The sequence below is a fragment of the Fundulus heteroclitus genome, chromosome 5, assembly GCF_011125445.2.
Source record: "Fundulus heteroclitus isolate FHET01 chromosome 5, MU-UCD_Fhet_4.1, whole genome shotgun sequence".
NCBI lineage: Eukaryota > Metazoa > Chordata > Actinopteri > Cyprinodontiformes > Fundulidae > Fundulus > Fundulus heteroclitus.
In genome coordinates this window covers 3,510,097-3,522,594 of record NC_046365.1, presented here as the reverse complement: position 1 = coordinate 3,522,594, position 12,498 = coordinate 3,510,097, and the positions used below count along the sequence as shown (strand labels likewise).

Genomic DNA, 12,498 nt, shown 5'->3' with positions numbered 1-12,498 from the left:
AAAATACAGAGCACAAACTCTAGAAGTTCTGAAAAAAAGGTAATCGAAACAGATTAGCATATTTTTGTAGAAGATCACCGTATGATGATTGATTATGTATAGTCTTAAAATATCTGACTTCTAACTAAAGTCCACAGAGCTGCTGTTCAAAAAAACCACCTGGGATCCATGGCAAGTTTAGGAGGAAAAGAACAGTCAACACAGAAAGGAGTGAACTTAGAGAGAGCAAGCCCTTTGGAGATAAGACTTTAAATCACTGCCCCACCGGAACTGTGCAGCTTCTGAAAATTCATGTAATTCACAACATTTGCACTTTTAGCCACACAGGCAACTGCATCTCTAAAACAATTAGCACATCTAGTATTATGTACAAAGAGGGAAAACTACCCATAAATATGTTTTACTATGTCTACGAGTTACCGACAGGACAAAATGCATATGTTGTTTTTTTGGGGTTTTTTCAGATCCCAGAGTTGTTTGCATCACTCAGCATGAAACATCGAACATGTCCTGAGAGCTGGTGGTAGTTATGCAACAGTAAATACAACAGCTGCATATTAAAGAAAAAGGAAAACATGTCACAGAACTTAGTCAGGTATGCTGTCTTCAAGTTAACACGCTCTGCCATTGCTGCAAAGGCTTCCTAGCTTACTTTTTTATCTGAAAATGAAGAGGGTCAGGAATCACTTGTACCATACAACTACTAACCTCACAATGTGACATATCTATATTCAGTCATTGTCTTGATCTTTGAGTGAATCAGTAAAAGGGATCAGATATTCTACAGGCATTTAGAATCTGCAGCTGATCATAAAAATATCTTCATTCATATCTTCATTTAGAAACCCGATCCCAACCATGTCTGCCTACTGAAACAGTGAGATTAACAATCAGTAGTTCATTGTTCAGGTTCTGGAGCTTCCAGCCAGGAATCATCCTTCACTTTTTTACAAACTCCTAGCGTGTAATTGGTGCACACATATTAGTGAAATACACCGTTTTTCTTTTATTCTGCAACAAGAATGATACCATACAAGCTGAAAGCTGCTTGTTAGGGTTGTCTGTGAATATCATTTCTACTCTTTGCTTTGTCAATCAGACACTGAGAGAGGGTAGAAAAAGGCACACAAGATTTGCCAGAGCAACATAATATTCATATGTTAGGAAAGAACATCTTCTCGGATGTTGTGAAATAATGTCTTTGATCAATATTGAATTAAAGAGTAGCCCCCTAGAGTTTAGCTGAAGTAACCTGTACCAAGGTAAGACAGCGTTGGACTGTAGGAGAACTCACATTCGGCGAAGCTTCTTGTAGGAGGAGAAAGCCCCTGGAGGAACTGACTTGATGCCATTCTGCTCCAGACGACTGCAGAGAAGAAAAAAAACAGAACAAGATAGAAAGATTTTATTTCAATTTGCATATTACCTGATTCAACCCCTTTATTGATTATTTATTGATTTGCTCCATTCCAGATGACCCTATGTGCAGAGCTGAACTGGACTATAGGCAGTATAGACAAATGTTAGGGGTGGATTCATAGGCGCGCACTAGGAACCAGTTTTTTTCCATACAAACAGCCAACAACTAATACTACTTTATATACTATTATTTTGTGAAATTACCAAAAGCCACTATGACATATATAAAGCATATTAGTCTAAAGGCGCTCTTTGAGCAGTGCGCACGCTTCTGTTCCTCCTGCTCGTCTGTAAGTTTATTGTTTTTTTGTTAATTAACCACCAGTTCATCTCACCATGCATGCAAAGCTCATGGCTGCATTTTGGTCTCCCTACAACTTCTAACCAAAACCTGACAGACAGAGGGTGTACTTTCCTTTCATCCTAACTGTATTCTATCTTTCTGAAAGTAAGCCTTAACAAAAATCTTTGCCAAGTGATTTTTTTTTGTAACTCAATAAAAAAAGAAATGTCTGATGATCACGTGATGTCAAACGTAAAATAAATTTATTTATTTTCCTCTCCTTGACAAACCTACTTACATCTCAGTCATGGCCTCTGGCAGGTGGGCAGGTATGGCGGTGAGGCCCCTCCCTCGACAGTTGACGATGTTGTTGCTACAGGAACACATCGGAGGACAGGACCCGGACGCCAAACTGCACGGCTGAACGAAGGCGCTGCCGCTGTGGCCTAACGGGAAGATCAGACGGAACAGTTCTCAAATCAGCTCCATCGTCTACATGTTGGTTCCAGTGAGTTCTACCTGCTTTATCTGCACCTGAGCAGGCAAAGTCACTTTTACGCAGCTCTGCTAGGTTGAGGCCCCGCAGTGCCGGGGGGGAACTGCACTGGGTGTAGAGGCCCAAGGCAGACCGCTGCCTCAGCCATGGAGACAGCCAGGCCAGGTGACAGTCACAGCGCAAAGCGTTAGAGTGGAGACGGCTGGAGGGGAGAAGCAGAGTAACAAGTCGACACGGAGAAAGAGGCTGTCTGAAGGATTCTTTGCAAACAACGTTAGAGAATGCAGGATGGGAGCATCGCACTTACAAGGTACGCAGTTTTGGCATGTGGTTGAAACTGGAGACTGGGATGCTGCTGATGTTGTTGTTGTTCAGCGTGCTGGACGGGACAAATGAACCGAGTTAGCGATAAAGATGACAGGAAGGGAGACTCAAAAGAAGGAGAACCAAAATAAAGGAGAAACCAGAGAAATGTGAGGAAACCACAGAGGGAAAATGGAAAAGAATGGAAGTTTAAGAAAACAATTAATGGAAAATATGTGGTTTGCTAAAACAAACTGACAAAAGTCAGAATGTGACCTGATTCCATATAAACAAACTTTTATACTCCAAACAGTTCCAGTGTATTCTATACCTCCAAAGTACAGTGACATTAAAAACCTTGATAAATAATTCCCAGGAGTTTTGGTGTCTGCTTTTGAAATACTTACAGCACTTCCAAGGATCGCAGCGCTCTGAACGCTCCCTCCTCAATACAGCTGATGTGGTTTTTATCCAGCTGACTGGATAAAAAAATAAAAAAATAAATAAAAAAAAGCACAACATTTACAGTGGTCATCCTTTTCTGTTATTTTTGTTATTTTGCTGAACCCATATTTAACTTACAGGTTTTTGAGGTCTGTGGCTCCTCTAAAAGCTCGCCTTGGGATGGCCTGTATGGCGTTTTCACTAAGATCCCTAAAACAGAGAACTGTCCAAGTCAATCATTGTTTCTGGTTAAAACCTCTTTGAATTTAGTAACATACATCAGTGACAGCACTGCAGTTCTAAGCTGAAAACCCCGTTTTATGTGGGTCTAAACGTGTAGAAATGAATTACATCAAATCCAGTTGTTTTGTGAAAATGTGTCTCTTTTGGAGTTTCAACTGGTTTTGTATTTGGTGTGTGTCGGTAAGAAGGAGATAGAATTCAAAGTGTTCCACTACATCAGGTTGTAGCATCTGGATGGAGGCCTTTTCTTTTGCCCCCATTTCTTTGTTGTTTCATAGTGGAGTGAATGTGGAGATGACGGTTTGGTGCTCTATCCACAGATTATGAGTGCTCCCAAGTGGTCAACTAATTATAATACTAATTAATCTGAATAGTTAATTCGTGCTAGTTCGAGCACTCAGCATTCAGAGGTGAGTGACTCTTGCCTAATGCACAAAACAGACCCCTTAATTTGATTTGCTGCTCTGTCCAAGGTTTTCACACAATTGTTGCTCTTCTATATATCTATTTGTAAGTAATTCGGAATCTCTTTTCATTTTTCATTACATTGACAGCCAGACTGTGTTGACGTTAAGCACGTGGAGTTTGCTTGGATAGTTGTATTTCTGTTGATTTAAAGGCTTTAGGATTTGAATTATTTTTCGCGTTAGGTCATGTTTAGTGTTCTTTCCTGTCCTTTGTTAATTTTCCTAATCCAGTGTTTGTGGCTGTGTTCATTCTGTGTTAATCAGTCTGTTCCGCCAATCGTGCTGTTTAGTCAGCTGTAGTGCATTCACTTGTCTCTCGCTCTAGTAATCAATGTCGCGGTGGATTTCTTCCCTAGGGAGGAAGACGGAGCACCAGGTAGGAGTGGTTTTAATACTGTTTCCAACAACGCATAAGCAAGGGCAGGGCCTGGAAAAGAGCAGCGGATACCCACTCTGACTGATATAGGTCAGTGAATCAACAGAACATGATACATGTCAAGCTGTGTGTGGGATCTCTCCTAGTTCAGATTGTATTATATTTATGTTTTATACCGTTGGTAAAGACATTTAGGACAAAAACTCCTCACACACCATTTTGTCTTTACTTTTTACTTTTTACCAGGCGAGCTGCCAGGTGACAGTAAAGAAATGTGCCTAGTGGGTTCTTTTGTTTCCTATATGGTCTTGTAGCTCAGGGAATTTCTGGTCCGCCTCATGTTATCATTGGTCTGCGCGCTTTAGAGGTCTGATTAATCATTTAATAAATTAACAAATTGAATTACAATAATGTATTTATTTTTATTTTCTAGGCCTAGTTTACAAAGCAATAATGCTTAGCTGTCACATTAAAATAGTTGTGTAATATTAGTCTTTTATTAGTGTTTATTACTAAACATTGTTTTGAGAATTTAAGTGGCCAAAACAGATGAGAGATAAAGTACAACAATTCCACGATGATAAAAAAGCTGAACTTAGGTCAAAGATTAACAGGGCTCTGTCTCCTAGAGGAATAGGTTTAGTCGGGTCAGGAACATAAAGCAGCCTGAGAAGGAGGCGAGGATGGATATACAGCGTGGCAAGATGACTGAAACCAGGAGAGGGTGACTTATAGGGGATGGTGGGGAGGGATGCAGGTGGTGGATAAACATATATGACACAGTCCAAACCTAAACACAGTCAGATGGTTCTGCATCAGATTCAGCATTAGTTGGATGGACTTAAAAATTAGTCTAGTTTAAGAAGAAAGGGGAAAATAAAGAGCAAACAGCAAACAAGAGAAGGTCTGTGTCACTAAGTGTCCCAGTTTTCATTTTCTCTGTTTTGTAATGCTTTGTTTGCACTAATTCACGTTTGTCAAATCACACATAACTAGTATTTCAACATGTAAGAATCAAAAATTAAAACATATAAAACAGGCTCAAAATTATTCACAACTCTAGGTTTAGTTATTTTTATTTTACCAAAGGAAGTCTGTTTCTTAGTAGAAATGGCAATGTGATCTTCCAAAAACAAAGAGTTGCATTTGTGAAAAAAATGTTTCTCATTATTCACAACAGTACATTTATCAGGGTGGGCATTGCCCCCCACCCCCACCCCTCCCAGGCCTGGCCCAATGGCATCGCCTCAACCCTCCACAAACTCTCTGTCAGATCAAAGTCAGCTCTCTGGCGGGGCCACTCCACAACATGAATGCCACTTCCAGTCAGAGGAAATACAATCCTGGTCCTAAATCTAAACCTGCCAGACCAATTAACAACTTTCAGCCTTACTGCAGATGATTAAAATGGTTCCACAGGTTAAAAAGCGACATCCATTTCATGTCTTTTTATGGACACAGAGTTTAATTATAATGTATTTATACAGGACAATAGGAATTCAGACAATTGCACTAGCTACACAATACTAAGCTGTATTGTTCCACAGCTTTGCCTCATCTCTCTCTCACAGAGCAGTGAAGATGCTTCCCCTCCTGGTTGTCAGGATATCTGTTACCAGGACACAGTAAGTCTGAAGGGGATATTTACTGGATGGATACTTGGAGAGGTCACAGCTGGACGTGTTTGAGTTTGTCTGGACAGTAGGTGATCTCATAATATTTGCTCTCTTTTCTGCTATCGTCTCTATTGATTTTCTGATCCGTTCTGTCAGTGTGCGTCCTCGCTCTTCCTCACATAGTCTTTATTCTGTGGCCTCTCCTGTTGTTTCAATAACCTCCTCCTCGCAGCAGAGGGTGAGAAAGGCAAACTTTCCCACTTATTTAATCTTTTCATCACCTTAACCATTCCTCTCCTCCAGCATTAGGTCAAACGTGTCTTAGTTGCAATCAAATCTGAACAGGATTTCATATTCTTTCCTGCGTTCTTGTTGAATTGCTTGTGGCTTTGAAGAATCATAAATCATACGACAAATTTGAAATTTATAAGGAGCATTTCCACACACTGTAGCAGCCTTAGAAGCAATAGAAATAGGACAGGAATTCTCAAAAACCTGTCAGATACATTAGTGGGTAATAAATACACATAGGCCACTTCTAGCTTCTAACTGACCTGAAATGTTTCTAACTAGATTTTACCTTATAGCTTATGAAACGCGTCATAATAGAAATGTTTGGAAAGCTAATAAATCCCAAGTATCCTAGTTATACAAACCGTGGACTTTAAAGGGTTTTCTTAATGCAACTTGTTCATCACTACATAGTGGGGTTTATGGTCTTTGCATGTCTCAGTAAAGGTGCAACAAGGCAACCAGGGTAGGAGACAAGATGAAGCACGATATTTAGTTTACGAAAATTAAACATTTTAGCTATAGTTTTGGGAGAATCCCCATTTCTTTGTTTTAAAAACCAAAGGTTTCACTAACCACATTCTTTTAAGGAATCTGTAATCAGCGTAGAATCACGCACAATTGGGTAGAAGCTGTAATGAATGAAAATACAATCCACCTGTTTTCTTATGACGAGTTCCTTGGATTATTTAATCACTCTTTTTCACAAAAATAGTAATGAGGAATCTGTTAAAATACTTGGGGATTAAAACAAGGAACTACATCCATAGCTGAGTTAATATTGAGTTCTGTCCTATTTACTATTTATTCTCAGCAGCAGCAGCAACAACCTGAGTTCATGGAAACTGGCAGAACCCAGTTGTCTCCCAAGAAGAGACAGCTGAGGATGACTGCTAGAGGCTGCCTTTATTGTGGTGATCCCGGTTATCACATCACATCTCGTGCTATCGCCCAAAAGCCAAAGCCCATCAGGAAATAATGAGATATGAGCAGCGGAGTCCAACAAAGTAAAAGAAATCCCCAATTCCAGATAAATTCTTCTGTTTGAGTCCACCAAGGTCAGTTTCCCGTTCTTGCATAATATATTTAGGCTCAGAACAAATCCTAATCAATACAGAACTAGTTAAACAGGGCAACATCACGGTCCAGACTCCCCCTTCACCTGTTTTTGTCACCGTCTTGGATGGCCGCTCCTTAGAAACCTTAACTCATCAAACTAAAACACTTAAGTTCATAGTCTCCGGCAACCACCATGTACAGATAACGTTTTTTTCATTTTCCTAAGAACTCCCCAGGTGTTTTGGGTCATCCTTGGATCCAGGAACATAACCCCTACATAAATTGGTCCGACTCTCGCATTGAGTTTTGGAACTCCCACTTTTTTATCCATCAGCAGCTCCATCCGTTCCTCTTGGTCCAGACAAAAAAAAAGCTTCTCCTCTTGACCACTCCAGGATTTCCCTTAACTACCGCAATCTTCAGTAAGTTTTCAGTAAAGATCTGTCTCCTTCTCTTTCACCTCACCGACCCTACGATTTTGTCATCAATCTCCTTTCTGGAATAAAGAAGACATCTCCTCAGTTCCTAAACGTATCCATCTAGATCCTACCTCCCAGTTTATCCCATTAGTGACTGCACCAGAATTCAGTGTCGGTACCATCCTAGCCGCCTATCACCCACTTCCATTTGTCTCTAAATGCATTTCACCCGCAGAAAGGAATAATTACATTGGAGATTGAGAGCTGTTACCCATTAAAATTACCCTTAAAGAGCTTGTTTTTCTCTCATTTAACTTCACAATCACTTACCACCCTGGATAGAGAAATATAAAATCTCTCTCTCTCTCTCTCTCTCTCTCTCTCTCTCTCTCTCTCGTTCTCCTCAAATGATACCCCTGACAAACCAGAACCTCCTTCTTCTTCTACTTAGAACTTATCTCTTCATCTCATTTCTGTTCCTTGTATCAATAAACTGTTCAAACTTCTCTTTGGTGTCAGTAATTGTTGCCTCCACGAAAGTCTCAAGCCAAACCAAAATGACAATATGGTGCTGTTTTAATATCGTAAGATCCAGTGCCATGTGACCACGTCACTCCAAACCCTTAGTAGAAGGAGTTGTGAGACTATTTGGAAAATATGTGCTAAATCTGCCCTTACAAACATCTGTTGTCATGCCTAAACTGTAAACACGTTCGGTGAGATGCATGGTGTGGAGCCTTCAGAAAGGTATGCAGATGGTGCATGCATTTTTTGGAGGAGGCTTGTATTGCTTTACAAGGCTGATTAAATGAAGGCAAACAGAATGCAAAGTGCAGAGAGGCAGAGGCTGGGTAGCAGAGTGCAAGGATAGTTCATAGGTTAGCTGCAAGCAAACAAATACACTAACCCTTTTCCTAGTAATCTAACTTTTTCCTTCTAAAATTAAGACCTAAGATTATTTATTGGTTTGGGTACTCATGGAGCTACAGTGCATCTGAAAGTAACATATTGCTGTTTTTTTTGTCATTTTACAATCTTCACAGCAACTAGTTGCAGGTACTCTCATCCTTCCATCCAGACACCAAAGCAGTCAGTATGCTGTGAAATGCATATCCTGACGTGGAGTTAAACATCAAAGTTAATTAGTGCAATGATGAAAGTAGTGGAGACTAGTACCACAGTTGCTTCCAGTAGAGAATGCTGACTGGTTGATGAACATTACTGCTGAACAAAGAGTTGCACTAAATTCTCTGGCAACTCGGTTGCTCGGGCGTAAGGAACTGTAACAGGTGTTGCTTTAGTCCATTTTGCTTTTTTCTGTCCAACATCTGAAGGATCACTCTTTTTTAATGCTTTCTTTGGCCGAGAGAGAAACTTCATTGTACTGCTGTGTGACAGCATTCCAGCAATAGCCTGTTGATCTCACAGCCAGATACATAGACTAACAGAAGCTGCTTTTAACAGCAGAACTCCTTAAATAAGGTAACCATCTAAAGCCAAAACATTTCACAGCTTTGTTACACTCGCAAACATTTCACTGTATCAAAGAGGCACTTCATGCTAACTATAAGCTAACCCCAAAGGTCAACTAGTCACTTATGATTAAATAGGACTACTGCAGCAGTGGCAGCAAATCACACAAGATGCCAAAAGCAGCAAGAACAAGGCTGAAAAAATACTGCGAGAGTCGCAGTTTCACAGAGAAGATAGAAGGTAAGAGAAATGAAACAAAACAAGTACGCCACTGGACTGCAACCTGTGACTAAGCTAGGTGGGGCTTTGGAAGTCATCCTCAGTAGATTTAAACAAGACTGATGAAGAATTTTGGAGTGTTTTCACACAAATAAGATATAAAAAGGCTAGCTGCAGGTGCTTTTATGGGTTTTCATCTCATATAACAACAAACCCTTACTAAAGACATGGGTTCTTTATTTTTTTATCATTAGATTGCAAGTGACGTGCTTTCTTCCTCCTTTCTTTTACATAAATTACAAACGTAGCTTTAAAAAAATGTATCCTTGTTAGTGAAAGTGTGGAGATTTTTTTAAACAATATTTCTTTGAAAAGTTTTTTTTTAAAATCAAACTAAAACTATTTTTAAACAGTGAGTATTTTATGCATTTTGATATTTATTTGCTTTATCAGCAGTACTGTTTTTCCCAGGTTTATGAGGGTTTTGTGGCTCCAGGCGCATTTTTTTCATACTAGCGAGGACTCTTTGGATTAAATCTAATTCCAGTTTACATACATTCAGATACTGTATGAATGTATGCTGCTATTTACCAAAAAGAAGGTTTAGATGTGTAATTTTGATGCTGTAAGAACCATGTAAGATTGTTTAATCAACTGTTTACATAACTTTGTTCAGTTACATGATTGCAGTAAAAAAAAAAGGGTTAGAAATCGGTGGAATGGCTTAAAGTAGAATGGTGTCTCTGCAAACACAGCTTGAAATTTACTCTAAACATTTTCCCCAAGCAAAAATGTAACTGAAAGAATGAGAGAGCTATCATGTCATATCTGAGGTTTGCATTTCCAGCTTATAAAAGTGTCATTTCAAAATATAAGTAAGCAGTTCGTCCCATTCCCGCCTTCCCTTATCCATCCGTCTTTCCATCATGCTTCACTTCATTCCCCAACTCTCCTCTGCTCCCTAGGGACTAGAGCAGTTACCCAGAGAAGAAGTCACATTAACGATTGGGTGTTCGACCAGCCCTCACGTCATGTGTTTCCAATCTTCTCAGAGTGTGAGCTTTACTTTGGATGGACGTGAAAGGAAACGTCAAACATTATGGAGTGATCTTCCAAAAACACACGCGTACAGACAAACAGCGGGCAGAAATAAAACAGCTGAGGACATGTTTGTAGAGGGAGTGATGGCATTTGTCCACACCGCAGATCTTATGTAGCATTAAGCTGTTACCACACACAGAGGGGAGAAACCAGCCCCAGCTTTAAGAAAACAGCAATGTCTGGGAAAATACCTCTGCTGTGTGTGGTCAGTGATGACACATTTCAGTCCTGCAGATAGGTTAAATACAGAAATGCATGCAATTTTAAATGAGCTGAACACATAAACATATATCGCTTGTCAGCAGGACACTTTTCATCTGAAAGCAGGAAGCAATGTTCTCCAAGGGGTGGAAGTTTCAGAATGGGATTGAAACCTTTAGTCTTCAGATATAAAGTGTCTTAAAAAGGTATTCACACTCCTTCATCGTCTTCATATTTTATCACGACACAGGTGTAAGACTTCATTACTCTGAAATATACAAATTATGTATAATCCCCATTTTTACTTTTTACAAATAAAATTATCTAAATACTGCAACATGCATATGTATACCGCTTTCAGTAACACTTTACAATAAGGTACACAAAATTTGATTAATTACTCTCCACTGTCACTTCATGCATGCTCAGTATGAGGGATTGCTGCAAAGCCATCGACAATGTAGACAACTCTCTGCTGTGACTCTACGCTTTTTCATGAGGAGTGAATGCTGCTTGTCAAGACTTAATGCAACCTGCTGGGTTTCCTTTAATAGGAAACTTTTTGACCAATCTGTCTAGATGATTTTATTGAAATTTACTTTTGCCGCTATATAAATAACATTGAATTGAATACTAGGGACCGCCTTGGGAACTAATCATGTATTAATTGGTAGTTAACCAGTACTTACTGGTAACCACACAGCCCAGTCTTATTAGGGGAATACTGGTTTGTTAGCGAACAATGTGGGTTCTGAATAAACCCTACACCAGTGAGGTCACATCTCGTAATTGTCAAAATATTGTTCCCTAGTCATTACTGATTTCATTGGTTTCTCTCTTTTGTAAACCTATTGATGAAATACATCAGCAATTTTATATTGTTGTACTGCTGTCATCTTAACTTTGTCTGACTGTCTCTTACTAAGTACGAAAAGATTGCCTGCCAGTTATTTTGTTAAGTTCATGCAGTGAAACATCATGCCAAGTACTTACTAAGGAACAGCAAACAGGCTTAAATAGGAGGCAACCAGACTCATCAATTTAAGCCTGTTTGATGTTGCAATGACCCGGATAACTAAGAATTTGCACAGGTATGTTGCTGAGGAACCAGTCTTTACCTAATCAGTGCCTGACCATTACCAATCATTACTCAATCTGACTGTTATACAATATTAACCAATAGGCTTCTGATCTTTTAAAAATATATATTTATTTAACTGATCCATTAGATACAATTGCTATGATATAGTACTGATTAATAAGGTTTGGCTGTGTGTTCTTCAGTAAATACTGGTTAACTTCCCATTAGATTCTGATTAGTTCTGCTTTGTTTCCCAGGTAACTAAGCAGTAGTCCCCTGGTAAGGCTGGGCTGTCTGTTCACCAAAACGTACTGGTTAACTATCCATTAGTACATGATTAGTTCCCAGGGCTTTAATATTTGATCACATCCTGTGTATTATTGTAAAGCTCTCTTTATTTTTATAACCCAAAATAAAATCCAGTGCAAAAAAAATGTCAGAAGTCACCTATCCAGTAAGAAGAGACTTACTTGTTTTGAGTATAGACTAATCTGTTGTATAAAAAAACATAAAGGTCTTCCATTTCTTGCTGTAGTGGGAGATGATAAGTATTCTCAGTGGACTGAAGCTGCATTAATCATCAAGTCTGAATGGTATCTTTGCTAAAAAAAACAACAAGTATTTCAAGTAACAATTACAGATTTACAAGATAATGACTGTAGTGGACCTATTAGTTTTCTAACTCTGAAACTGCTATTGGTATCAGCAGGCGATACCAGGGAGAGGCTATGTCAGCAAACTTAATTTCCCTGATCTACCATAAACATCAGACGTCAAGGGCAAAGCAACAGACCAAGGCAATAATAAATGAACGGTACGGATAACAACTTCTGGGGGGGAGGTTCAGGGTTGATACAGCTAAATGTTTCTGTGGATAGGTAAAACAAATTGGTCACTGCAGGCAAATGATGATTGCAGAACATAAGTGTTTACTGTGAACTCCAGAGGCAATCATTTCCTATTATCTTCAGTCTCTGCCAGAAAGAAACTCATAAACCACTGAGACT

At 39.3% G+C, this 12,498-nt stretch overlaps 1 protein-coding gene across 3 annotated transcripts in view; it reads right to left on the bottom strand.

The window, feature by feature from the left end:
- Positions 1-12,498, bottom strand: part of slit1b (slit homolog 1b (Drosophila)) — a 101,773-nt gene that overhangs the window by 56,632 nt on the left and 32,643 nt on the right. For 2 of the 3 annotated variants that reach the window (XM_036136738.1, XM_036136740.1), the window contains exons 5-10: positions 3,084-3,155; positions 2,909-2,980; positions 2,506-2,577; positions 2,237-2,400; positions 2,001-2,148; positions 1,295-1,366 (exon numbers count right to left, since the gene is read on the bottom strand). In XM_036136738.1, the coding sequence (XP_035992631.1) occupies positions 1,295-1,366; positions 2,001-2,148; positions 2,237-2,400; positions 2,506-2,577; positions 2,909-2,980; positions 3,084-3,155 (600 nt within the window). Of the gene's footprint in view, positions 1-1,294; positions 1,367-2,000; positions 2,149-2,221; positions 2,401-2,505; positions 2,578-2,908; positions 2,981-3,083; positions 3,156-12,498 lie in introns of all 3 variants that reach the window. The other variant, XM_036136739.1, reaches the window with a different exon arrangement.